The following is a 25,812-nucleotide window of genomic DNA, read 5'->3' as shown; positions in this document are numbered from 1 at the left end:
GAGTCTGAGTGTTATCTGGTGATGAGTGTTACCAGGTGGTGAGTGTTACCTGGTGTTTGAGTGGTGGTGATCTAAGTGGTACACCCCTTGGTGGTGAGTCTGAGTGTTACCGGTCAGTAATACATTATTCAACCTAGATATTCTAAACTTTCAGTGCATGCTTATCAATACATCTTCAAATTGCTGTATTAACAACAATATTTGAGATACTTGTATGTCCAATATGTTTTACAATAGTTGTGTATGAGTCAATATGTGTTAGTATATAGTTATGTCTTATTAAAGATGTATTATATAGTTATGAATCAGTTAGGACGTTTTAGGAAAAAGAGTTGTAAAGAGATTTTAGATAAAGATATGTAGGCCTACAGTGAAGAGGTTTTAGTATAAAAAAATGCCTATTTCAACTTCATTTCCACTTTACCCATCTCCTGACCGTGATGATTGGGTTAATGGGGTTTATGGCTGATAGTAGCCTACATTTCCACTTTGATCAACACAACCAACATTGTTGTGCAGTTATTTCATGGCTTCGTTCCCATCTTTTGATATTTGATTTGCATCTCTATATTAATATTTAGATTATTCTAATTATATTTCGTTTACTTTTTAGTTCTTTTTGTTTTTTGTTTACTATCATCTATCTTGAGAGCAGACACGCAATATCTTTCCTCCTGAATAAAGCAGCCCGTGTGGATGAGTGTTGATCTTAGTGAGGGCCCCTCTCTCCCTCTCTTCAAATCGAAAGAGCTTTATTGGCCCACAACATAAACATGTAGTAGGCGTACATTTCCAACGCAGTTTAAAAATCAGACAAAGGAAATATAGCGACGTCAAATTGGAAAACATACACCTTTAAATATAAGATAAAAAATACACATGTAAATAAGAGAGAAAGGGAAAACAAGTGCGATATAAAGTATAAAAAGGTATAAAAGTGAGTTTCACCGAGTTCACATCCGGGCCTTTCTCCCTAGGCAATGGAGCCGCATCACCGCTGTTCCTTAGGCAAAGTGAAATAAATTCGCCACATCGATAAAAAAAATAGTTCTCTTTTCCAACACATTTTCTTTTCACGTGCATCGCTCGATCCGCTCTATTGAATGACTTTAACCGTAGATAAACCAACAAATCGAAACAGTTTCGCACTGAAAAGTGTTCACTAGCTCCGCGTTTGAACTAGTTTGTGCACCCCCCCTCTTCTTCTCCCTCCTCTCCGGCGCAGTGATCGCTGTGAGTGCTCAGGCCGTGGTGAATGAGACTGAAGAAGAGTTCTTGTTTTGTACCTCAGTTTCTCCTCTTTTTTGGACCCGTTCTATTTTAACTAGTTCGAAACCCGTCCGGATCTGCTCTCCTCTCTCCCCCAGAGACCCGGGGAGCCTCTGTCGGCGCTGAGGCCACGCTGCGGACGCGGCGGAGTGGTTATTGGGTTGTTTTTAATATTTATTTAATTAATTGTGAGAGGAGGAGAAGAGGACCGCCGCTGCTCTGTGAGTCCAGAGGAGAGGAAGTAGTGCACGCTGGGCTGCTTTTCTTTTTATCGCATAACTTTCATTTTTGCTCTTTTCGCCCCACTCTGTCTGAACGGTGTGTGTGAGTGTGTGTGTGAGTGAATGTGTGTGCGTGCGTGTGTGTGAACGTGTGTGTGTGTGCGGTGCTGCGTGTGAGGACATGGAGAGAGTTGAGGCGCCCTCCTATTGGCGGAGCGCCGCCGTAGCGCGGAGCGGCCGACGCTCAACTTCTACCGCCGCCGCTCCAACTGTCACCCCGGCCCCACAAACCCCTCATTTAGACGTTAACACGTGTCGACGGGACATTGTTTTACTGTTTGTGTTAATTTTCAAGTCCACGGTTGTTGAGTTCCGAAGCATAAGTTATGATATCGGATGGGTTATCGTTGTTGCTCATAGCAGTAGCTATTTCGGCTAACATACCCATTCACTTCCACTCCTCTGGCTACTCCGCTACTGATAGCCGGCGAGGCTAGCTAGCTACTTGCTAGCGTAGCGGCACTTGTTCTCCTCCGGGAGGATCCGGAGGTGCAGCTTTGTGGTGGAAGGATAAACCCGCAGTTTAAACACCAAAATGCATTTTAAGGAGTGAAATGTCCAGTAATCCTGACAGCAGGGTCTCACGGTGTTAAATAAACCCCCAGTAAGTGTTCAGTTGTAGAGCTGAGGGCCATAGTAAGATGTAATAGAGGTTATAAAACATCTCCAGGTCGGTCCTTCACATCAATATCACTTTCGGAATGGTTTTCTCCAAAAACCTCCATTTTGCTCCGATCCGTGTCTCCGTCGGTGTCTTTTTTTAAGTTATTGAGATAACTTGGGGTCCATTAACAGGTCCTCTTATGGCGGAATGGGACTGAGGAGACACACACAGGGACCTGGTCCTAATTTCTAGTGTAAACAGAGTCCATCTGTAGGAGGACCTGTGAGCCACCGCGGCTGTTGTGAGGCTGGTAGTGAGAGCCTCATCACTTTAATCACCTGTTAGATGGAGCCTCGAGTTTCTGTTGTCTTCTGCTGTACGTCCTCCGTGTGTTGTGCGTTTCTAGTGCTACTTGCTACTTGGTGTGTGTGTGTGTGTGTGTGTTGCTCCTTGATGTGTGTGTGTTTGTTGCTACTTGGTGTTTGTGATTGTGTGTGTGTGTGTGTGTTGCTTCTTGGTTTGTGTCTGTGGCTCCTAGGTGTGTGTGTTGCTCCTTGATGTGTGTGTGTGTGTTTGTTGCTACTTGGTGTGTGTGTGTGTGTTGCTCCTTGGTTTGTGTCTGTGGCTCCTTGGTGTGTGTGTGTGTGTGTGTGTTACTCCTTGGTGTGTGTGCTTCTCCTCGGTGGTTGTGTGTGTTTGTTGCTCCTTAGTGTGTGTGTTACTCCTTGGTGTGTGTGTGTGTGTGTGTGTGTTACTCCTTGGTGTGCGCGTGTGTGTTGCCTGGAAACTAGGAGTTTTCCACCAGGCTGAGTTGCTGTTGTACTCATTGCTCCATATTACAACTCTAATACATCAGATTATGTTATAAAGAAAAATATGTATTATACTAAGATGAACTGTAGGACGTTAACTGAAATGTGTTCCGTATACACCAGGCCAAGTACAATGTTTTGATTTCATACAATCAAATGTTTATATGTTTTTTAATAATTTTATACCAAGAGAATTTGTTTTTTAATGATATATCACCGAACATTATATTATATTTAAATTACCAAGAAACAGGCCTCTGGTCTCCACTCGTGATCTAAAGAGAGGATGTTTCTGTTGTTCCAAACAGGCCAGCAGTGCTGCAGTGGCACCCAGTTGAAAGCAAACTGGTAAGTGGTGCTAAAAGCCAGAGGAGTTCCTCTCAGAGAGGAGAGCCCTTCCCCTGAACACGTGGTGAGTCCAGCGCCACACCACCTCTGGTTCAGCTCCATCCTCTCTCCTCTCCTAACCTCTCGTCTCGTCTCCTAACATCTCGTCTCCTCTCCTAATATCTCGTCTCCTCTCCTCAGCGCTTCTTTGATGCTTCAATTGGATGGTCTTCCAACAGGAGCGGGTGGTAAGGTACGATTTTCAATCAAACTGTAATGGGATTGCAATATACCAAAATAATTCCAACTATAGTAGAATAGAGCCCGACCCATATATCAGTTGGCTGATTTTATTGGCAGATATCGGCCAATCACAGATATATCGGTATCAACGTATATGTTTGCGATATAAAGACTTTAGAAATGGTGTCAATTTACAAACGTAATTGCATACAAATACATCCTCTACTGTGGCCAATCAAGGGGCTGCTCCACTCCAGGACACCACTATGTCATTCAAATGACGGCTGATGTCCTAATATCGGCCTTCTAGAATCCAGTATGGGTTGGTTCTCTGCTTAACCTTCTATCCTCTTCTGAGGAAGAGGAGGTCCCAGCAGCAGGGTCATGTAGGAACACCAGGGAAGACGAGGACCTTCTCTCTTTTCCCGATTAATACCCAGATGAACCACAGCTCCTGATACCTTCATCTGCCCATGTGGGCTGGACTTTATCCATTAGAACAGAACAGAGGCTGAGATACAGCAAAGCTGGGAGGATAACCCCAATAATGACCACTGCGTAGAAGTACCCTGCTGTCATCCCTTGAATATTGTTAAGAAAGTATTCTGCACTTTTAAAAGTAAAGCATCCCTAAGCCCCGGCATATGTATTACATCATGAATGTATTATTATTGTGTGTGTGTGTGTGTGTGTGTGTGTGTGTGTAGGCTGAACTTTGCCCTGACCCAGCTGTGAGACTGAGTGGACCCATGATGGAGCTCCAGATCCTACAGGAGGCTCTGAAGGTGGAGATCCAGGTCCATCAGGTAGGCTGTGATCTCACGAGGGGCACTGGTACCCTGACCGTCATGCTCCTCCTGAGCAATAGTTTGGAGACGTTAGTTTTCAAGGTTGTTTCCCTGGTCGATAACTAAAAGTAGGCCATCACTCTTCTGTGAAAACTAAACTATTGACGCAACTGCACACCATTGTGTTGGCAAACGCACTCTATAACAACATACCGCAGTGCAAGTAAACATCACTGAGATGAAGAATCAGTTCCATATCAGAGAGCCATACTCGGAGGGCTATGGAGTATGTTACCACCATGGATGCAGTCAGAGCACTGATTATCACCATGTGTATCACTGTGTTGCCATCACATCGATATAAATCCACAAATGCAGTTACAAATTTCAGAAATCCATCAAGTGCAACTCCTAATGGCTGGTTCAGACTACACGATTCTCAGATATTCCTCCACGATTTAACATGTCACACTATACGATCACAGAGCCAGGAAATCGGGCCTTGTCTCGTCGGAAGACTGGCTACGCTACAAGATTCGAGGGTGCGATGCTCTCTACTATGTATCATTAACGTTTGCAAGATATTTAGAAAATCTAAGGTTTAGAACTGACATAAATGTTTTTTACATTTTTGTCATAAAGGTTCCAGTAGTTTTTATATCTGCTAAATGCAGCAACTCCTCACAGTAGTTGCGTTGCGCGTGACATGAGCGATACAAAGTACCCGCAGCAACAACGTAGCCTAGCAACAGAGCATCAACAATGGATCCCGAGTACCTAGCACTAGGCATTATGCTGGTGGTTTGAGGTTTATGATAGGTTATGATAGCTATTAGCACGTCAACAGATGTTGAGGTCAGATGGTAGGTCAAGGGCGTCGGCTATTTTTCCCCAGGCTGTATACCTTCACCCTATCGTGGAACTCCTTTGTGGACACGTCGAAAATACAGGGAGGTTGCTGCCACATTTCAACCAAAGTTGTCTCCATTATGGTGTTCCATTTTCTCTCGTTTTCTTTATTAGCATTCTTCTTCTTGCTATTGATCGTATACATTTTTGTAGTAGTTACTGTGTACTCAGCGTAGTGCAGTGAAGTCAGTTGGTAAACACTGCGCGTGAGCTCCAGCTTTTCGTGGGGTTTCCTCACGCAACTGGGGGCTTGGTTCCCTCATGTCAACAATGGATACGTCATGTGATTCCCCCAAAAATTCTGACATGCCAAGCCTTTCGTCGTGGGGTTTTCGAACGGCGCAGACGATAACATCGCAGATCACAAGCATGTCACATTTCAAGACCTCGTCTCGTTGCCGACCTTTCAAAATCGTGTACGACTCGCAAATTTGTCTGCGACGAACGAATCGGGGCAAAATCGTGTAGTCTGAACCAGCCATAAGAGGACAACCACACAGTCCAAGTCAAGACTAAAGACTCTGGTCACTGGTCTAAGTCAAGTCTAAAGACTCTGGTCACTGGGTCAAGTCTTAATCCTCTGGTCACTAGTCGAGGTCAAGTCTTAATCCTCTGGTCAATAGTCGAGGTCAAGTCTTAATCCTCTGGTCACTAGTCCAGGTCAAATCGTAATCCCCTGGTCACTAGTCCAAGTCTACAGACTCTGGTCACTGGTCCAGGTCATGTCTTAATCCTCTGGTCACTAGTCAAAGTCAAATCTTAATTCTCTGGTCACTAGTTCAGGTCAAATCGTAATCCTCTGGTCACTGGTCCAGGTCATGTATTAATCCTCTGGTCACTAGTCAAAGTCATGTCTTAATCCTCTGGTCACTAGTCCAAGTCAAGTCTTAATCCTCTGGTCACTAGTCCAATTCTTAAATCTCTTATGGTTGCAACGCGCCCACATTAGAATGCCAGGTGCCGATGCCAGGTACTGATCCGACACAAACAATTGAATTTATTTATTAAAAGCTAAATATTTGGCCCACCAGTTTCTAAACTTTGTCAAATTTGAATACAGTAAATGGTTGCATACATGGTGACCAAGGTATGAAATATAACTATTATTTTGATATAACTTAGTGAAAGTAAAAAGATACGCGCTGTGTTATGTGCAAGTTAATTGGTTAAGCTTCCATATGTCTTGTGGTTGATGCAGTTGTACACAATGGAATTGGGTCTGGAATAGTTATTTATGGGTATGATAACTATTTGCACAAGCTTGGTTCCTGGATATATCGTAACAATAGTGTGGATACATGAAGGTTGAGAAAAGACCCTGTTTGGCCTCTTCAGGCGTCGCTGCTCAAACTGGCGATCACCTGCTCTCAGAAGTCATCATCCAGCACCACGTCCAGGAAGTACAGGACTGCTTCTGTTGAAACATGATGCCATCTTCTAGCACTGATGGGTCTAACTTGAATATGAGAGGACTTGGACCTGGCGTTCAGGACATGAACGCGTAGTGTGGCTTTAAAGACTTGAATGGCCTTCTCAACCTTTCACTCACAGGTCTGAAGGTCCTTCTTTCAGACCTGGAATGGTGGATCTTGTGTGTGGGGTTTGACTGATGTTCAATGGGATGTCTTGTTGGATTTCTGGATCATTAGCAGAGATTGCAGATTCCAAGGGAGTTTTGGCTATTCGGTCTGGCTTCCAGAAAATTTCCTCTCCTCCAGCTTTAGAAGCTGTCCGCCCTACGTCTTCTAGCGGCTTCATCTTGGTTTTCCTTGGGCTATCAGATCTCCATTTTTATTCATCAGTGGTCTCTTTACTAAAGAGATCCGCTTTTCTCCAAATGTTGGAAGTGTGTGGTTTGGGAGTTGATGGACCTCAGCACTGTTGATCTTTGGCTCCAGAAGATGGATCTATCCTGTCAAAGTGTGGTGCTTCTCAGTGCCACCTCTTGACCGCTACGACTGCAGCTGTAAGCTCCATTCTGAGTGTCGTCTTTTGTTTCAGAGTTGCCAGCCTGGATTTACCTATTCTGAATAAAGCAAGCACTTCTTTGTTATAATTTATTCAGTCTTGGATTGGAATGTATGTTGTTCATCATTACCTAGCAGTGTTGACCTGCCCAGGAGACAGGCAGCAGCACTCCTCTCTACAGAGCCGGCGCTCTGTCAATATCTGACACCATTAGCTCATTACGAAGTACCCCGCCCTAAACATAGCCTAACTAGAATGCAATTCAACTGGATATGTAACATTACAACAGTTCAATGGATAGAACCTTCTACTCTCTGTTGAAGTGTGTCCTTCCAGCTCTACAGCAGGGATACGCTGCAGGTTATAAGCGTAGGTGGGGGTAACGCATATGAGCTGTCCAAAATACTGGTCCAAACCGACCCTGGACATGGGGAATTAGTGGAAAGTAATAATGATCATAGAATGAAACCATAATAAACAGTCTGCTAAATGAGGTCAATTTTATGTACGATTATTATTTATGGGTATTTTTTGCATACTGGGGTACGGTAGACTCGCTACTGCACTGGGTGTACGGTAGACTGGCTACTGGGGTGGGGTAGAGAGGCCACTGCCCTGGGGTGGGGTGGACTGGCTACTGCCCTGGGGTGGGGTAGACTGGCTACTGCCCTGGGGTGGGGTAGAATGGCCACTGCCCTGGGGTGGGGTAGACTGGCTACTGCCCTGGGGTGGGGTAGAGTGGCCACTGCCCTGGGGTGGGGTAGAGTGGCCACTGCCCTGGGGTGGGGTAGACTGGCTACTGCCCTGGGGTGGGGTAGAGTGGCCACTGCCCTGGGGTGGGGTAGACTGGCTACTGCCCTGGGGTACGGTAGAGTGGCCACTGCCCTGTAAAGTAAAGTAAAGTAGTAAAGTAGAAAACGTCTCTAACCCTAAAGAGATATATCTATCGGTCAATAAGCTGAATGCATTGGGTAACCAAGTCTTACTAACATGCTACGGTCTGCATGGGTACATATAGCAGTATATATAGACACACATAGCAGTATCTCTATCTTTTAGATTAGCTCCTAACTAACCTAGTTGCTGTAACAGTACATGTATCCGTTAATATGGCGTTACCACTACCATCTGGGAACTCCAGAACGGGTTCCAGACCCAGCTCAACTAGTACATGTTGACGTTGTTGCCAATCTTCTGAACCCCAGAGGGAGCTGTTGACCATGTTAGGAAGCCAGGGCACGGAGGTCTTTAGTGTCATCACTTTGGGAAATGTTTCCAAAGCACTACACTTAACTTTTAACACACTATTAATTAACTTTTAATTAGACGAGAGGCTGAGAAATGCTTTCATGCTCGAGCTGCACCAGAGTGTGTGTAGCGCTCTTCTAAAAGAATTCAGCTACAAGCTGCAACTTGTCTCTCTGCAATGCTCCCAGCCCTCAGACGCTGAAATGTCCTCTCTTCCCCCTCAGCACCACCTTCACTATTATACACCTTTACATCTGTCAGGATATGTCACCCTCAGCCCACACCCCTCTTACGCACTTATTGTAAATCGTACGTCCTTGCACTTAAAAACAGTACTTGTAGTGTAGCATTGTATCCTAGCTATCTCTGCGTGTACAGGGAAAAGGTTAACCTAGTGATTGTAAGTGCTTGGCACTTGCTTCTATGAACATCCTTACTGTACCAACAGCGGTATATTGTTTCTCTTTCTTCTGACAAATTAACTTATTGTAAGTCGCTTTGGATAAAAGCATCTGCTAAACGCCCTGAATGTAATTGATCAGTATTTGTGCTGCTGAAATAATTGTTTTTTTATTTCCTTGTTGCTGTAAAAGACAGGATTTTGATCGGCTTCACTGATCATATGAATGGCGTTGAAGAGTATTGTTAATATAAGGAGACAAGGTTGTTTATGCTGCTACAGGTCCAGAGGGCCTGTGGCAGTGCCTGCTCTGTCCACTGGAGGGCGCCACATACTAAACATTTCCGTTCTCTCCTCAGAAACTGGTGGCTCAGATGAAGCAGGACCCAGAGGTAGGTGATCCGCTGCCCCTCTTCTCACCGTCTCTCTTTGTGCTTCCTCTCCATCTGTTATACAACATCACTTTATTATTTTATCCTAACCCCGCCCAAATTTTTTTTAATTAATGTGTAACCATGAGGGCCACTTGTCTGAAATGCAAACATTCTGTTGAATACCGTTGAAGTATTCTTGTGGAGGCGCTGCCTTTCTGTCCGTCAGTCTTGTTTTTGCTTGGCTTCATACTCTACATTGGTTAGTTACTTTCATACTAGCAATGTTTATATTTGGGGAGCTTGGTGGGAAAAATGACCTTGGAATATCCTAGCGTTGACCTTGATTTCACCTTCTGTTTTACTTTCAGAACGCTGATCTGAAGAAACAGCTCCATGAACTCCAAGCCAAAATCACAGCGCTCAGTGAAAAACAGGTGAGACCAGCCCCCCTGGTCCGCACTGAACACCAGAGACCAGCCTCCCTGGTCTTGAGACCAGCAGAGGACCAGCGTCCCTGGTCTGTAGACCAGCACAGGACCAGCAACAGAACCTCACCATCCACTTTCAACGCCTAATGGCTGAGTAGCCACCTCTTAGCTGGGGGGGGATGCGCCACGCAGCACGGGGGACATGCAGTAACCCAAACTCTGGTTTCTGTTGTCTTCGGCAGAAAAAGGTGGTGGAGCAGCTGAGGAAGGAGATTCTGGTGAAGCAGGACCCGGAGAGCAAGCTGCCAGTCCACGGCCCACCAGGAGGGGGCGACCACAAGCTGGGAAGCCAGCCAATGGGGGGTGACAACAAACAGGCTGGCCTTCTAGTGAGTCCCCCCGTTCAGCCTGGCCGGCCCACTGGACAACTGCAGCAGGTCACCCACTTAGAGACACACACCTACACACATCCGCACACACTCTGTACACTCACACACGCAGTACACACACACTCACACACTCAGTATTCACGCACTGTCAACACACTCTACGCACACACACTCATACATGCACAAACGCACACACACATACTCTGTATTCACGCACTCATACACACACACACACTCTGTACTCACTTCACACATACACACTCTGTAGTCTGGCCTAACACACTCTGTTCACACAACAACTCATATGCATCCACTCTTTACACTCATACACACTGATGTACACATATTCACACATATACACACACGCAAAGTAACATCCCTAATGTGCCATCACCCCGGTCTCCAGTAAGACACTAACTGTGTGTGTTTTTCAACAGACTCTGACTGTCACCCTGGTCCTCAGTAAGACACTAACTGTGTGTGTTTCTTTACAGACTTTGACTCTCACCCCAGTCCTCACTAAGACATTAACTGTGTGTTTCTTTACAGACTCTGACCATCACCCTGGTCCCCACTAAGACACTAACTGTGTGTGTTTCTTTACAGACTCTTGTAACCCCGTTCCTCACTAAGACACTAACTGTGTGTGTTTCTTTACAGACTCTTGTAACCCTGTTCCTCACTAAGACACTAACTGTGTGTGTGTTTCTTTACAGACTCTTGTAACCCTGGTCCTCACTAAGACATCAACTGTGTGTGTGTTTCTCTACAGACTCTTACCATCAACCCGGTCCTCACTAAGACATTAACTGTGTGTTTGTTTCTTTAGACTCTTGTCACCCAGGTCTTCACTCAGCCACTAACTGTGTGTGTTTCTCTACAGACTCTTGACTGTCACCCTGGTCCTCAGTTAGACACTAACTCTGTTTGTTTCTCTAAAGACTCTGACCGTCACCCAGGTCCTCAGTGAGACACTAACTGTGTGTGTGTTTCTCTAAAGACTGACCGTCACCCTGGTCCTCAGTTAGACACTAACTCTGTTTGTTTCTCTAAAGACTTTGACCGTCACCCTGGTCCTCAGTTAGACACTAACTGTGTGTGTGTTTCTCTACAGACTCTGACCGTCACCCTGGTCCTCAGTTAGACACTAACTGTGTGTGTGTTTCCCTAAAGACTCTTGACTGTCACCCTGGTCCTCAGTTAGACACTAACTGTGTGTGTGTTTCTCTACAGACTCTGACCGTCACCCTGGTCCTCAGTTAGACACTAACTGTGTGTGTGTTTCTCTACAGACTCTGACCGTCACCCTGGTCCTCAGTTAAACACTAACTGTGTGTGTGTTTCCCTAAAGACTCTGACCGTCACCCCGGTCCTCACAAAGACGATACCTCTGGTCCTTAAAGCTGCAGCCACGCCCACCCTACCGGCCGCAGTCCTGCCACAACGCACCCCTGCCGTTGCTATGGTAACCACAGCCATCAGCAAACCGGACTCCCTGAATGCCCCAATAAACCTCCAGGTCACCGGCAAACCGACCAATCAGATCTCTGAGCCGGTGCGCCTCGTGGTAAGTCCTCCTGAAGGAATGTTCTTAGGGTTGGCTAGTTGGTAGGTTACGAACAGCCTGTCCTGTTTTTTGCACCTTACTTTAATTACCTAGCTAGTTAGTCAGTAAGTTAGCTAGCTGGTTATCTAGGTGGCCAGATACTTATTGAGCAAGTTATCTCGCTGGCTAGTTGGCTTGATATAACAGCCTATGCCGCGGCTAACCTACAGATGATGATCTGTTGTGAAGCGCAGATATGGAGCACAGCTGCGCGGTTCACCTAACAGGGCGCCCTGCTGCAGCCTCCTGTGTGTTTGGTTCTTTCCCCTATCGCCGCTCTACCTTCAGACTGCAGTGGGGGTTTGACCCTTACTGCCTCGTCCTGGGCTACCCTAGCCCTAACTCTGTTAACCTAATGGGGGACAACTCTTTAACATAAGAGAAAGGGAAGGTCTGAATACCTTCTGGGTTCTGTGGGCCTGCTACTAACTACTATAGTCAGCTAGGTCAGAACCTCCTCTACTTTCAACACTAATATAGTTGGTTGGTTAGTTTAGAACCTCCTCTACTTTCAACAGTAATATAGTTGGTTGGTTAGTTCAGAACCTCCTCTACTGCCTACTCTAATATAGTTAGTTGGTTAGTTTAGAACTTCCTCTACTGCTAACTGTAATATAGTTATTTGGTGAGCTCAGAATCTCCTCTACTGCCTTCCTTAATATAGTTAGTTGGTTAGTTCAGAACCTCCTCTACTGCCAACGGTAATGTAGTTAGTTGGTTAGTTTAGAACCTCCTCTATTGCCAACTGTATTATAGTTAGTTGGTTAGTTCTGACCTCCTCTACTGCCTAGCGAATTTGTTAAGATCAGCCTTTACTGTATCCCTGCTAACCCTACTATGGCAGGTTAATTAGTTGATTGGTTAGCTCACCCTACTATGGTAGGTTAGTTAGTTGATTGGTTAGCTAGCCCTACTATGGCAGGTTAGTTAGTTGATTGGTTAGCTCACCCTACTTTGGTAGGTTAGTTAGTTGATTGGTTAGCCAACCCTACTTTGGTAGGTTAGTTAGTTGATTGGTTAACCGACCCTACTATGATTGGTTAGTTAGTTGATTGGTTAGCTCACCCTACTATGGTTGGTTAGTTAGTTGATTGGTTAGCTTACCATACTATGGCAGGTTGGTTAGTTGATTGGTTAGCCAACTGTACTATGAAGTCCTTGTGTATTGGCTGTGATTGGTGACCTTCTTACCGAGGTAAACATCTTCGAGCTACGAACACATGATCACATCTAGGTTGACGGTTCCCAACTGTTTACGACTCAAGGGCACTTCAGTATCTCTAAAGCCAAACCCTAATGCCGTAGTTCTGTAGAACCCAGTCAGAAGAGGCCTGGTATGGTTCCTGGGTATTTGTGTACCGATACACCCACAGTAGGGGTATTACTGTGACCATACCAGAGATTACCATTAACATCCTGTATTTCTGCTCATCCTGTGTGGAGCCGTCTCATAGCCCACATGTGTGACGTAGCTCGTGGTGCTGCCAGCCGTCCACATGTGTGACGTAGCTGCAGTGCTGCCTGCCGTCCACATGTGTGACGTAGCTGCAGTGCTGCCCGCCGTCCACATGTGCTGCTGTGGTTTGTCTTAGGTGCAGGCTACCGCCAACTCCTCAGCCCAGCCAATCAAAGTTCCTCAGTTTGTCCCTCCTCCTAGACTGACGCCTCGGCCCTCTTTACAGCCACAGGTGCGTCACTGTAAGACCCGCCCCCAAACCCACCCAGTCTCACCAGTCTCTGTGCCCCGCCCCCCACTGTGAGGCAGGCGTTCTCGAGCAGAGGGCAGTGAACACCGCTGCCTGCACCCTGGCACTCAAACACTGAGTGTGCTTCCTTTGTTGCTGCTACTGTTTTTAATTCTGCTATTCCCTGCCTACCCCTCACCCCTACCCCTCACCCCTACCCCTCACCCCCTACCCCTCACCCCCTACCACTCACCCCTACTCCTCACCCCCTGCTCCTCACCCCCTGCTCCTCACCCCCTGCTCCTCACCCCCTACCCCTCACCCCCTACCCCTCACCCCTACCCCTCACCCCCTGCTCCTCACCCCCTGCTCCTCACCCCCTGCTCCTCACCCCCTGCTCCTCACCCCCTACCACTCAACCCCTACCCCTCACCCCCTGCTCCTCACCCCCTGCCCCTCACCCCCTACCCCTCACCCCCTGCTCCTCACCCCCTGCCCCTCACCCCCTGCCCCTCACCCCCTGCTCCTCACCCCCTGCCCCTCACCCCCTGCCCCTCACCCCCTGCTCCTCACCCCCTGCCCCTCACCCCCTGCCCCTCACCCCCTACCCCTACCCCTCACGCCCTGCTCCTCACCCCCTGCTCCTCACCCCCTGCTCCTCGCCCCCTGCTCCTCGCCCCCTACCCCTCGCCCCCTGCTCCTCGCCCCCTGCTCCTACTCCTCACTCCCTACTCCCATTGTTGACTGTGTGTGTGTGTGTGTGTATGTTGCCTGCAGCTTAACTGTTGTTTATGTTGCTGCTTGAAGCCTCTTGGAGTTTTCATATTTAATAGTAAGCCGTCTTGTATTCACCGATAGTCTGACATGTTTAATCATGGAGATTAACTGCTATATTGGCCCATACTGGTATTGCCAGCCATGTAGCAAGGCTAATCTCAATCCAGTTACCACTGGGTGAAGCCAGTGGTAGATGAAACTAGCCCAGTGGGACCAGTGACTTGTGTGTGTGTATATAGCCCTAGCCAAGTGGGACCAGCCAAGTGTTACCAGTGACCTGTATATTGACCCAGCCCAGTGGGACTAGCCCAGTGACCTGTATATTGAGCCAGCCCAGTGTTACCAGTGACCTGTGTATAAAGACGTATCTCAGTGTTACCAGTGGCCTGTATATAGACCGAGCCCAGTAGGACCAGTCTCTGACCCCTGTGTGTGGTCTGGTTCAGGTCCGCCCCAAGTCCATCCCGGTCACCAACGTGGCCATCGCCCCAGCCCCGCCCCCCATGATGGCGGCGCCCGCGCTGCACCAGAGGCCGGTGATGGTGGCCGCCAAGATCGGGCCCTCCTCCGTCACCCCCATCCACCAGCTGCGCATCCTCAATGGCCAGACCCCGCCCACCACCCTGACGGGCATCGTCATCACCACCAGCGCCCGGCTAAACCCTGCCCCCCACGGCGCCACACAGCCAATCGGGAGTCCGGCGCCGCCCCCTCCCAGCTCCACACAACCAATCAGCAGCCTGGACGCGGCCAAGGTAAAGAAGAGGACTGAGGACACAAAGCATGATGCTGTTGATCTGGGCTCTCGTATTTACACCCCCTCCCTCCCTCCCTCCCGCTCTCCTTTTCTCTTTTTTTCCTTCTCTCCTTCTCTCTTCAGATGGTGAAGTTGGTGGGAGGACGAGAGCTGAAGACTGTAGTCTCCACCCCCTCTTTAACCCCGCCTCCCCGACAAAAGAGAGAGGATAATCCACAGGTACATTAGCACTGTTAGCGCCTAGCCTCCACAGGTACATTAGCACTGTTAGCGGCTAGCCTCCACAGGTACATTAGCACTGTTAGCTCCTAGCCTCCACAGGTACATTAGCTCCAAGCCTCCACAGCTACATTAGCCCTGCTAGCTCCTAGCCTCCACAGGTACATTAGCAATGTTAGCTCCTAGTCTCCAGAGGTACATTATCACTGTTAGCTCCTAGCCTCCACAGGTACATTAGCAATGTTAGCTCCTAGTATCCAGAGGTACATTATCACTGATAGCTCCTAGCCTCCTCAGGTACATTAGCACTGTTAGCCCCTAGCCTTCACAGGTACATTAGCACTATGAGCACCTAGCCTCCATAGGTACATTGGCACTGTTAGCTTCCTAGTCCCCACACCTGGACTGAGAAGAACTGTCACAGGGTAAAGCGTGTAATGCTAACAGTGCTACTGCTGTTTGTAACTGACGGCCAGCTCATTGTTTCCTGCTCCATTCTTCGGTTAGTTTATGAACGACTAGTTGAGGTTTGTTCATCACCTCCACTTCCAGATAGCTCTTCTGCAGGTTTTGGTGCCGTTCTGCAGACGGATCAGAATCAGCGTCTCAGAAGGCTGAATTGATGTAGATAAAACCTTATTAATCCCCTGTGTTACAGCTCAGCAGCAGTGGAAGACACAGGATAGGATGGATGGATAGATAGATAGATAGTAAGGACCAACAGTGTGCATTATGAGGTGGCTGGCTGGAGGTGCCCACCCTAAAAGAGCACCTGTAGACCGGCTGCTCCTGGAGCTGTACAACGTGGTCTACATAATCTACATCTCCTTTTGTTGCCTTCAGAAACTGGCCTTCATGGTGTCTCTGGGGCTGGTGACCTACGACCACCTGGAGGGTAGGTGTCCGCTCTGCCTTCTGCTCTGTCCCCAGGGCCTTCGGTTTGGTCCCTTCTGATTGGTCCTCCCCTACTCACTCATGTTTCCTCTCAGAGATACAGAGCCGGCGGCAGGAGAGGAAACGCAGAACCACAGCCAACCCGGTGTACAGCGGCGCTGTGTTCGAACCCGAGGTACAGAACAGACCGCTGGGCTGGGGATCTCCATCTGTAGGGGTCTTAAAGGGGCAGTGTCACTCTCCGACTTTAGGGGTCTTAAAGGGGCGGTGTCACTTCTTCTTTAGGGGTCTTAAAGGGGCGGCAGTACACTCCGTCTTTAGGGGTCTTAAAGGGGCGGCGTCACACTCCGTCTTTAGGGGTCTTAAAGGGGCGGCGTCACTTTCTGTCTTTAGGGGTCTTAAAGGGCTGTTCTCATACAGTGGTTCTCAAATGGGGTAAGCCTACCCCTAGGGGTACTTTAGAGTACTGCTGGGGTACTTTTTTCAAAAAAGAAGAGGCCCATGTTTCTCACTAAATTGTGAGTATTTGCACCCTTTTAATGTTCATGTTTTCACTGGCAAATAGAATGCACATCCATTATTTATATACATTTTATTGTGAAGGGGGTACTCAGCTGAAAGAATATCCTAGAGGGGGTACACTAGTAGAGACAGTTAGAGAACCACTGCGCTATTATAAGAGGACTGCTTCATAGGGTGTTGACCACATCATGGTGGTCTGAACCTCGACTCCCTTCTGTCAATAAAATGGGATGGTTCCCCTCAGTGTTGTGATTTGCGTTCTCTGTCGGTCCGCTATGCAGAGGTTCTATGGGCGGTCTACCCTGACGTTCATCTTGCCGTGATCTCCTTTCTACTGTAAGCTTTTGTTCATCTTGTTGTGGTTTTTCCCATGCAGAGGAAAAGAAGTGCAGTGAGCTATCTCAACAGCCCTCTTCATCAAGGGACCAGGAAAAGAGGTCGGTACTGGGTTACTTACTACTGACTAGAACTAAAAGTACAGAAGTACTAGATCTAATGGAACTAAAAGTACTAGAAGTACTATAACTATAACTACTTGTATCCATGTACTAGACTTAGTCGGTATTAGCAGGGCTAGATTTTGTAAGAGATTAACCTAGTTCTGCAAATTGTAAGTTAAAACTACTTCTATAAGCTTTTAGGGAATACTTCTCTAGACAGTCTTGGCAACACACCGATGGATCATTGGGCAAGTATGACGACTGTAAACTGACCTTTTTCTGGTTACCATGATTGTTCTGTTTTCTAACTATTCATGTGAGAAATCCTAACGACTTAAAACAGAAGTATTTTCCGATGTATGTTTGAGAAGTCTGTTTTGAAACACTGTTAATATCAACTTGGCTTGTGGGTCGACCCTGAGAACGGGATTCTTTGTCATTTAAATGCAAAGTTGTTTCCTACGGGACTGAGCTCTTGGGGTTCTTCTTACAAGCTTGACTCCTATTGTGGAGCCCTAAATATGTGGCACAGTCCACCAGTCTGTCCACTACTGGGGGCATTTGGTGTCCAGTTATGTTTCTGAAACTCGCCCTGGCGTAAGGATATCAGTAATGGTCAATTGTAGCGAAGGAATATCGATAATGGTCAATAGTAGTGTAGGAATATCAGTATTTTTCTATAATATCGTAATATTTCGATATCCGTCTATCGTTGCATAGAATTATCGGTGTTGGTCTGCATTAGCATAGGAATATAGATAAAAGGCTGATATTAGCATTTGAGTATCTGTAATTGGCAATGAATGTCATATTGGTGTTTCCGGGGCTCCTAGTGGTGTGCCTAGTGGTGTGGTGTTTGTGTTCAGCTCGGTTTACAATGCGCTATATGCTCTTCTGCTGCCTGCTAGGAGCCAGATTCTTATTTCACAGGCAAAGCGCTCCAGTGTCTCAGAGCACCCACCAGACTGTCCAGGTCTAATGCTAGTGTGGAACTGGTCTCCATAGCTGACCCATAGCTAGTGTCCATATAGCTAACCCATAGCTAGTCTGTGTATCTTAACCAAGAGCTGGTCCATGTTCATGACCCAGAGCTATGCTATTGCTAAACCAGAGCTAGTCTATGTAGCTAATGCAAAGCTGGTCCATGTAGCTCACCCAGAGCTGGTCCATGTAGCTAATCCAGAGGTAACCCAGAGCTGGTCCATGTAGCTAACCCAGAGTTGGTCCATGTAGCTAACCCAGAGTTGGTCCATGTAGCTAACCCAGAGTTGGTCCATGTAGCTAACCCAGAGTTGGTCCATGTAGCTAACCCAGAGTTGGTCCATGTAGCTAACCCAGAGTTGGTCCATGTAGCTAACCCAGAGTTGGTCCATGTAGCTAACCCAGAGCTGGTCCATGTAGCTAACCCAGAGCTGGCCCATGTAGCTAACCCAGAGCTGGTCCATGTAGCTAACCCAGAGCTGGCCCATGTAGCTAACCCAGAGCTGGTCCATGTAGCTAACCAGGGCTGGTGTGTGTGTGTGTGTGTGTGTGTGACTAACATGGCTCTATACCGCTCCCCTCTCTCCTGCTAGCCAACGAAGACTCCCTTTCCAAGGTACGTCCCCCGGACGCTGTCTCGCTTCACCCCTACTCCATCTTTCTTTTGTTCTTTGTTTTTGCGTCTGTGTCGTCTCATCTCACCCAGGTCGCCCACCCAAACACACCAGCGTGCCGGAGCTGTGCAGCCTCACCCCGACTCCCCCCTCCATCACGGCCCCCGACCAGCCCTCCCCCGCCCCCCCAGCCCACACCCTCCCCCTGCCTAGCCCCGCCTCCGGGGATGTAAGTAACCACTGGGGGGGGAGACGGCCTCAGTCCGGGCCACAGATTCCCTTTCCCTCCTAATCTTAACCAATCAGAGGGTTTCAAACCCATCATACTTCCTATTGGCCAATAACCCTGTCTATCATTTAGCACATGGAGCCCTATTGGCCAGTAACCCTGTCTATCATTTAGAACACGGAGCCTATTGGCTGGTAACCCTGTCTATCATTTAGCACACGGAGCCTATTGGCCGGTAACCCCTCTGCACCCCAGTTTCCCCACGCACCACATCCATTCGATCTGTCGTCTCCATCAGCAGCCATCCCTCATCAGTTGATTTACAGTTTGGTTCCACCTTACAAAGTGAACAGTCAGAATGTGTCCCAGGTCCATTAGTGTCTCAATGTGTAACAAATTAACCTGAAAGTTAGGCCAGCATAGAGCCTCCTTTTCCCCGCCCACTATGTCGTGTGGCTCTGTCCAAAGACGGACTGACACGCTCACTATGTGGTATGGCTCCACCCACATTGTTGGATCACCAAACCCACAGTGTAGCGTGGCTCCGCCCACAGTGTAGCGTGGCCCCGCCCACGGTGTCGGGTGGCTCCGCCCACGGTGTCGGGTGGCTCCTCCCACAGTACCTACTGGTCCTGCCCAGTGTGAGTGGCTCCGCCCACAGCGTTGGCGGCTCCACCCACAGCGTCGGTTGTTCCGCTCACAGCGCCGGCGGCTCCGCCCCCTGTGTCGTAGCGAGGGGAACTGATGGGTGCGATTGTTCCACAGGGAGACGTCCATGAGGACTTCTGCACTGTGTGCAGGCGCAGTGGGCAGTTGCTCATGTGCGACACGTGTTCGCGTGTTTACCACCTGGACTGCCTGGACCCCCCGCTGAAAACCATTCCTAAAGGCATGTGGATCTGTCCCAAATGTCAAGATCAGGTAACTGCAGCGGGCCGCAGCTCCTAGAGCCCCTCTGGCTGAGAACAGGGCAGCTCACTGTAGGACTGTTCATTCCTTTGTAAGGTTCACTTGATGTTCACATGTCATTCTGTTAAATATAAGACATCCCATAATCCATCCAGTCCATTTCCTGTCCTTCCTGTTGTCTCTTCTGGGTGGTGACCTCCCTCTCACAGTCACCATGACGACACAAACCTTCCCTTGCAGATCTTAAAGAAAGAAGAGGCCATCCCATGGCCTGGCACCCTGGCCATTGTTCACTCCTACATCGCCTACAAAGAAGGTGATCTATCCCCCGCTGCACCGCAGCTCCAGATGGTGTGGTTGTCATAGTTACAGGGATGTGTGCTACACCGCAGCTCCAGATGGTGTGGTTGTCATAGTTACAGGGATGTGTGCTACACCGGAGCTCAAGATGATGTGGTTGTCATAGTTACCGTAATGTGTGTTTCGCTGCAGCGGTTGTCATAGTTATCGCAACCCAAGATTACATTGTCGTAGTCCCGGTAATGTGTTGTCACTAACTAATGAGGTGACGTGGTTGTCCTGGTTACTATGTTGTAATGACGTAGTTGTCATGGTTACTATGATATGGTTACAATGATGTGTTTGTCATGGTTACTATGATGTGGTTGTCATGGTTACGATGATGTGTTGCAGCTAAAGAGGAAGAGAAACAGAAGCTGATGAAGTGGAGTTCTGAGCTGAAGATGGAGCGAGAACAACTGGAGCAGCGAGTCAAACAGCTCAGCAACTCCATAACAGTAACCAACTTAACTAGTAGTCACCCTGTAACTAACGCAGCAACCTACATTATGCTAGCTTACAGACACTAGTCGTAGAACCTTAAACTAGTAGTCACCTTGTAACTAACAGTTAAACAGAGGCATTGATTTATTGAATTTAATCAAAGTTTCTTTCCTTCTGTCATTAGAAATGCATGGAAAACAAAAACAACATCCTGGCCCGTCAGAAGGAGACGAGCCAGTCCCTGGAGAAGGTCAAACATCTGGTCCGTCTCATCCAGGCCTTCAACTTCAACAAGGCTCTTCTGGAGACAGAGCCCAGTGTCCCCAAGGTGCAGGTCCCCACCGTGCCGGTCCCCACGGTGCAGGTGCCCACCGCGCAGGTGACCACCGCGCAGGTGCCCACCGCGCAGGTGCCCAGCGTGCAGGTGCCCGACGTGCAGGTGCCCAGCACGCAGGTGCCCACCATGCAGGTGCCCACCGTGCAGGTGCCCACCGTGCAGGTGCCCACCGTGCAGGTGCCCACCGTGCAGGTGCCCACCACGCAGATGCCCACCACGCAGGTGCCCAGCGCGCAGCTGCCTACCGTGCAGGTCCCTACCGTGCAGGTCCCTGCCACACAGGTCCGCACTGTGCAAGTCCCAACAGCGCAGTTCCCCAACTCACAGGTCCCCAACTCACAGGTCCCCATCGCGCAGGTCCCCATCGCGCAGGTCCCCATCGCGCAGGTCCCCATCGCGCAGGTTCCCATCGCCCAGGTTCCCATCGCGCAGGTCCCCATCGCGCAGGTCCCCATCGCGCAGGTCCCCATCGCGCAGGTCCCTGTTGCGCAGGTCACCCCCGTCAAGCAGGCCATCCCCACCGCGCAGGTCCCCATCGCGCAGGTCTTTGTGGCAGAGGTCACTACCAGGCTTGTCCCCGCCGCGGAGGTCCCCACCATGGAGGTCCCCACCATGAAGGTCCCCACCACGGAGGTCCCCACCACGGAGGTCCCCACCACGGAGGTCCCCACCACGGAGGTCCAACCTCCTGTAGAAACGCAGGCCGGTGTCCCCCCCACAGAGCCCCCCGCGGCGGCAGTGGAGTCGGGGGAGGCTGCGGTCGCAGCCCCGTGGCCCCCTGCTGTGGCCCGACCAGCGGAGCCGGAGGAGGCCCGGGACCCCATCCCTCAGATACACGCAGAGACCAGCGGGGCTTGCCCTGAGGAGGACGACCCCCAGGGGCCCGGGGGACCCGCTGTAGAGACCAAGGCGGGGCCGGGCGGCTCGGAGGGGGCCGCCACCACCAACGGTACGGGCGAGTCCGCCGCTCACGGGGCCGGCGCGGCCCCTAGGCCGGAGGGCCCCTCGGGGGCCTGCGGGGCCTCAGAGACAGTGCCAGAGGTAGAGGCGACTGACAGCAACAACAGCAAAACCTCAGCGTCGTGCCGCCCCCCCCTCCTGGACCCACTCTGTACTCTGGACACTAAGAAGTAACGGGTTCCCCGACATATATAAAAGAAGACTCTCTGCTTGCACCTTAGGGTGCCCTGAAGTTGCCAATCTGTATAAATGTTGTTTGTTTGCATCGTATTGTCAGACTGTGTCAATGGTAGATATACAGCCCCACGAAAGGGCTCTGGGAAGGTAGACGAGGTCGTCATGCCAATTAGAGGAGGAGATGGACTCTCTAACCACACCAGTCTGTGCCTGCTCTGACAGACCGCGTCCAGCAGGGCACGGCTCCATGGAATGGGGGTCCAACCAGGGTCTGGTGGTATCTGGTCTGGACCCTGAGACCTGGAGCCAGAGAGGAGCTCCGGTGGTCTGAAGCAGCAGTATTAGTTCTGCCCCAACCACCCTGCATCAACCAACCGTCTCCTGAATAATGTGACCGACTCCCCACCACCCAACACATCAGCCTCTAGGTCCTGGTATCCTGGAGGCCTCGGCCCTGATCCCTAGAAGCCGGACATAGAGGCTGGGTCCTGGTCCCTCGAGGCGGGCCCCAAGGCCGGGTCCTAGAGGCCTAGGTCCTGATCCCTAGAGGCTGGGTTGCTGAGGACTGGGTCCTAGAGGCCTAGGTCCTGATCCCTAGAGGCTGGGTTGCTGAGGACTGGGTCCTAGAGTCCTAGGTCCTGATCCCTAGAGGCAGGGTTGCTGAGGACTGGGTCCTAGAGGCCGGGTGGCTGAGGACGGTGTGTGTCCATGTGAGTGTTAGCCTACAAGTTGTTTTCAGTGATGTTGGTCCAGTGTAGTGATTGAGTTTCATTTGTGAGTCAAGTGTCAACTGTGAGCACTAAATGTGAAATTGCAATATTGCAATGACAACACAAAACTATTTCTGGGCTGTGTTTCTTTTTAAAGGAAAACATATTCAGGTCTTCCTAGTTTTCAGAATAAGTGCTTTTGTTCCGGAGCCTGATGGACCGGCGTGGTTAATACGAAGGAATCCTCTTTACAAGCGGAGAACTTTGTCCTCGCATACCTTTTTGTTAAATTCTCAACTGCCAAAATCCAATGCATCTAAATCCAGCAGGGATTGGCTGACGGGTTGACTGAGAGGAGCTCGTGCATTATGGGAAGAGGAGTCTACTGTCTGAGAACCCAGAGATCACTCCCCATACATAGATATAGATATATCTATGTCTATAGATATAGAGATGATTATGTCTATAGATATATCATATCGTCTGGAGATTAAAGCACAAGCTTGCTGCATATTCCACCCAGTGCTGAGAGCCTTTTGTACATTGAGGAGCTGCCGTAAGCCCCTCCCTTTGTCATGTGACCCCAGCCGCCACACACACACATTGCCAATATTTTTCTAGAAGGGTATCTCTCCCCCGCCCCCCGCCCCCCCCCCCCCCCCCCCCCCCCCATCCCCCCCAAATACGTGTCTGAGGATCATTAGGTTGATTTAGACCCCTCCCCGGATCATCTCTGTGGTCGAAGAAGAACTGACATCATGGAGGCAGAAACAGTGAGCAGAGCGGATCACATCTACTGGTACCACTGGTGTCTACTGGTTGTATTACTGGTATATACTGGTGGTATGATTGGTGACTAGTCTCCCGCTCTACTCATGGTGCCTTGCGATGCAATGCACTCTGGGAAATTAAGTTTCATAAAACAAATTCTTTTTTTTCAACCCTCAAGGTGTTCCCCCCCCGCCCCCCCCCCCACATACATGACTATGATGAGGTTATTGTTGTTTAATTCTGTTGATTTTCTATCGAAGAAATTCCATTTTTTTATCGGCTGTTTGATCAGCTCCCCGTTCTTCATATCATGTCACTGCGGCGCTCAGTGTTCGACTAGCCTGGCCTTGATATCTGCTGCTCCTGCTCTGGGCTCCACTGCTGGCACTGTAAAGACGAGTACGTTCCCCAATGAAATGCTAACTGGAAGTTAGCACATTATCCATTCCACGTTTCTTTTATCCAGCCTGGGTTTGGATGTCTGAGTAATTCCTAAATATGGCAGATGGATCAAATGTTCAGGGTGTGGAGGTTGCCAGATTGGACCACATTCCCCCCTCTGCTCCTCCCTCAGTAGGTACCCGGAGTGCCTTCCTCACACGGCAGATAAAACACTGTGACCACGCCTCCTGGCTAGCTCCTCCCCGTCACCAGTCCACTGGACCAGTCCGACCGCTCAGTGTTGTTGCCTTACATCCATCTGATTGGTTAACGTCACCAGTCCTCTGAGTCGCTCACTGACTGCAGCACTTTTCTTTTGCCCAGTATTACAGTCTCCGATTCGGCTCTGTGTATATACATGTGTGTATGTATGTATATGTGTATATATCTATATATAGATATATATATAGATATGTCTTCTCTATTCTGCCTCTGTATACGAGTCCAGAGAGCCCCCCCAACACTGCGGTTAGCGTACCCCCGGGTTAGCGTACCCCTGGGTTAGCGTACCCCCTGGTTAGCATACCCTCTGGTTAGCGTACCCCTGGGTTAGCCAACCATTTGTAATAAGCAGATGGCGTTTGAACCCAACCAGGTCAGCTGTATTCTCAGTCCGATTGAACGCATGCCTTCTTATGCAAGTTTTTATACATTTGTCAAAGCGGTTGAAAATACATTATGCTTTATCTTTGTTTCTAAAGTTTTGTAAAGTTCTCAAGAGGATGAACGATCGGACATCGTAGTGTGACAACAGTCTCAACTTAACTTCCCTAACGCAGCAGTGTCGCTACATTCCACCCAGTCTGAATGGACCTAGCTTCACTCATTGGCTTCGCTAATGCTATATTCCAGATGTGAGATCAGAATTAGTTCTAGAAACAAGTGTGACAAGATGTGAATCTGATATATCCAAAGAGTTCTGCAGGGTTGTTGACGCCTATATGTATGCGCTACATATCAGCCGCCGCAGAGCAGCTAGCCCTGGTCCTAGCGCTCACTGCTCGTGGAATAGAGGGAGTTCAAATCTTTATGCATACAGACGTTGTTCAACACCACTTCCTGAGCCCAGCCCGTGTTCCTGGAGCATCTTGTAATGTCGCCATTTATTAGTTGAAATAATCCAAGTCATGATTGTGGCCTTCTAGTATTGTTAAACATGACATATCCCTTATCCTCACCCTTAGCCCCTCCTCCTTACACTTAGACCCTCCTCCTTCCCCTTAGACCCTCCTCCTTCCCCATAGACCCTCCTCCTTCCCCATAGACCCTCCTCCTTCCCCTTAGACCCTCCTCTACCCTCAGACCCTCCTCTACCCTCAGACCCTCCTAAACCTTAGAACAATCCTCATCCTTGGAACTCTCCTCAGCCTTAGAACTATCTTAACCCTTAGAACTCAACTCTTCACCCTTAGACACTACTCCTGACTAGTCCCCTCCCCAGCCTTAGAACCGGCCCCTGAACCTTTAGAACCCGCTCCCCCGGTTCTCAGCTCCTCGTCACTCGGCTCCTCTCGTCTCCGGTTCCTCTGGGGGTCGGGGGGCAAAAACAGATCTTTTTTCCATCTTCCGTTGGGTGAGATGCATTGTAGCGAAACGAATAAAGAGAAGTTCACCGTGGTGTGCTGACTAATGTGTAAATTGTTAATTACACAGTATGAATATTTGTATAATTGTTTGTATTTTTTTCATGATCTTTTGAAAGGAATGTGTTCGTTTGTGTCTTCTGTTGGCCTGACATTGTGACTGGTCCGGTGGACATTACCTCTGGGGAGTGTTTAGGAATACTGTAGGGACATGGGAAGACCTTAATATTAGGAGCATTTGATCAATTTGTATTTATTTATTTTACCATTTTGTTAATAAATTGTGAAAAGCGAAGTGTCGTCTGTGTCTGAACTCGGAGGAGAGAATGTTGTTCTTCTGAAGGCTCCTGGAGCAGAGAGGCTGGGGCCACACACAT

The 25,812-nt window shown here is 49.0% G+C and overlaps 1 protein-coding gene across 5 annotated transcripts; it reads left to right on the top strand.

The window, feature by feature from the left end:
• The first annotated feature begins 1,256 nt into the window (after positions 1-1,256).
• phf21ab (PHD finger protein 21Ab) lies at positions 1,257-25,730 on the top strand. Of its 5 annotated transcripts, none has more exons than XM_079743815.1 (19): positions 1,257-1,490; positions 3,275-3,314; positions 3,533-3,546; positions 4,244-4,342; positions 9,209-9,241; positions 9,592-9,657; positions 9,894-10,088; positions 11,392-11,607; positions 13,239-13,334; positions 14,555-14,863; positions 14,989-15,084; positions 15,928-15,979; positions 16,074-16,153; positions 16,877-16,937; positions 18,628-18,764; positions 19,530-19,685; positions 19,914-19,989; positions 20,367-20,470; positions 20,641-25,730. In XM_079743815.1, the coding sequence occupies exons 4-19, from the start codon at positions 4,286-4,288 to the stop codon at positions 21,925-21,927; spliced, it is 3,021 nt and encodes a 1,006-aa protein (XP_079599941.1). In that variant the 5' UTR covers positions 1,257-1,490; positions 3,275-3,314; positions 3,533-3,546; positions 4,244-4,285; the 3' UTR covers positions 21,928-25,730. The 5 variants fall into 5 exon arrangements, with proteins under 5 accessions (XP_079599941.1, XP_079599939.1, XP_079599940.1 ...); XM_079743813.1 differs by having other exon boundaries at positions 3,495-3,546; XM_079743814.1 differs by having other exon boundaries at positions 3,275-3,378; positions 3,495-3,546; positions 9,894-10,040.
• The last annotated feature ends 82 nt before the right edge of the window (positions 25,731-25,812 follow it).

The sequence above is a fragment of the Pollachius pollachius genome (genome assembly GCF_949987615.1).
Source record: "Pollachius pollachius genome assembly, chromosome: 9".
Taxonomy (NCBI): Eukaryota; Metazoa; Chordata; class Actinopteri; order Gadiformes; family Gadidae; genus Pollachius; species Pollachius pollachius.
The sequence above is the reverse complement of the archived record's forward strand: the minus strand, read 5'-3'. Positions and strand labels throughout refer to the sequence as shown.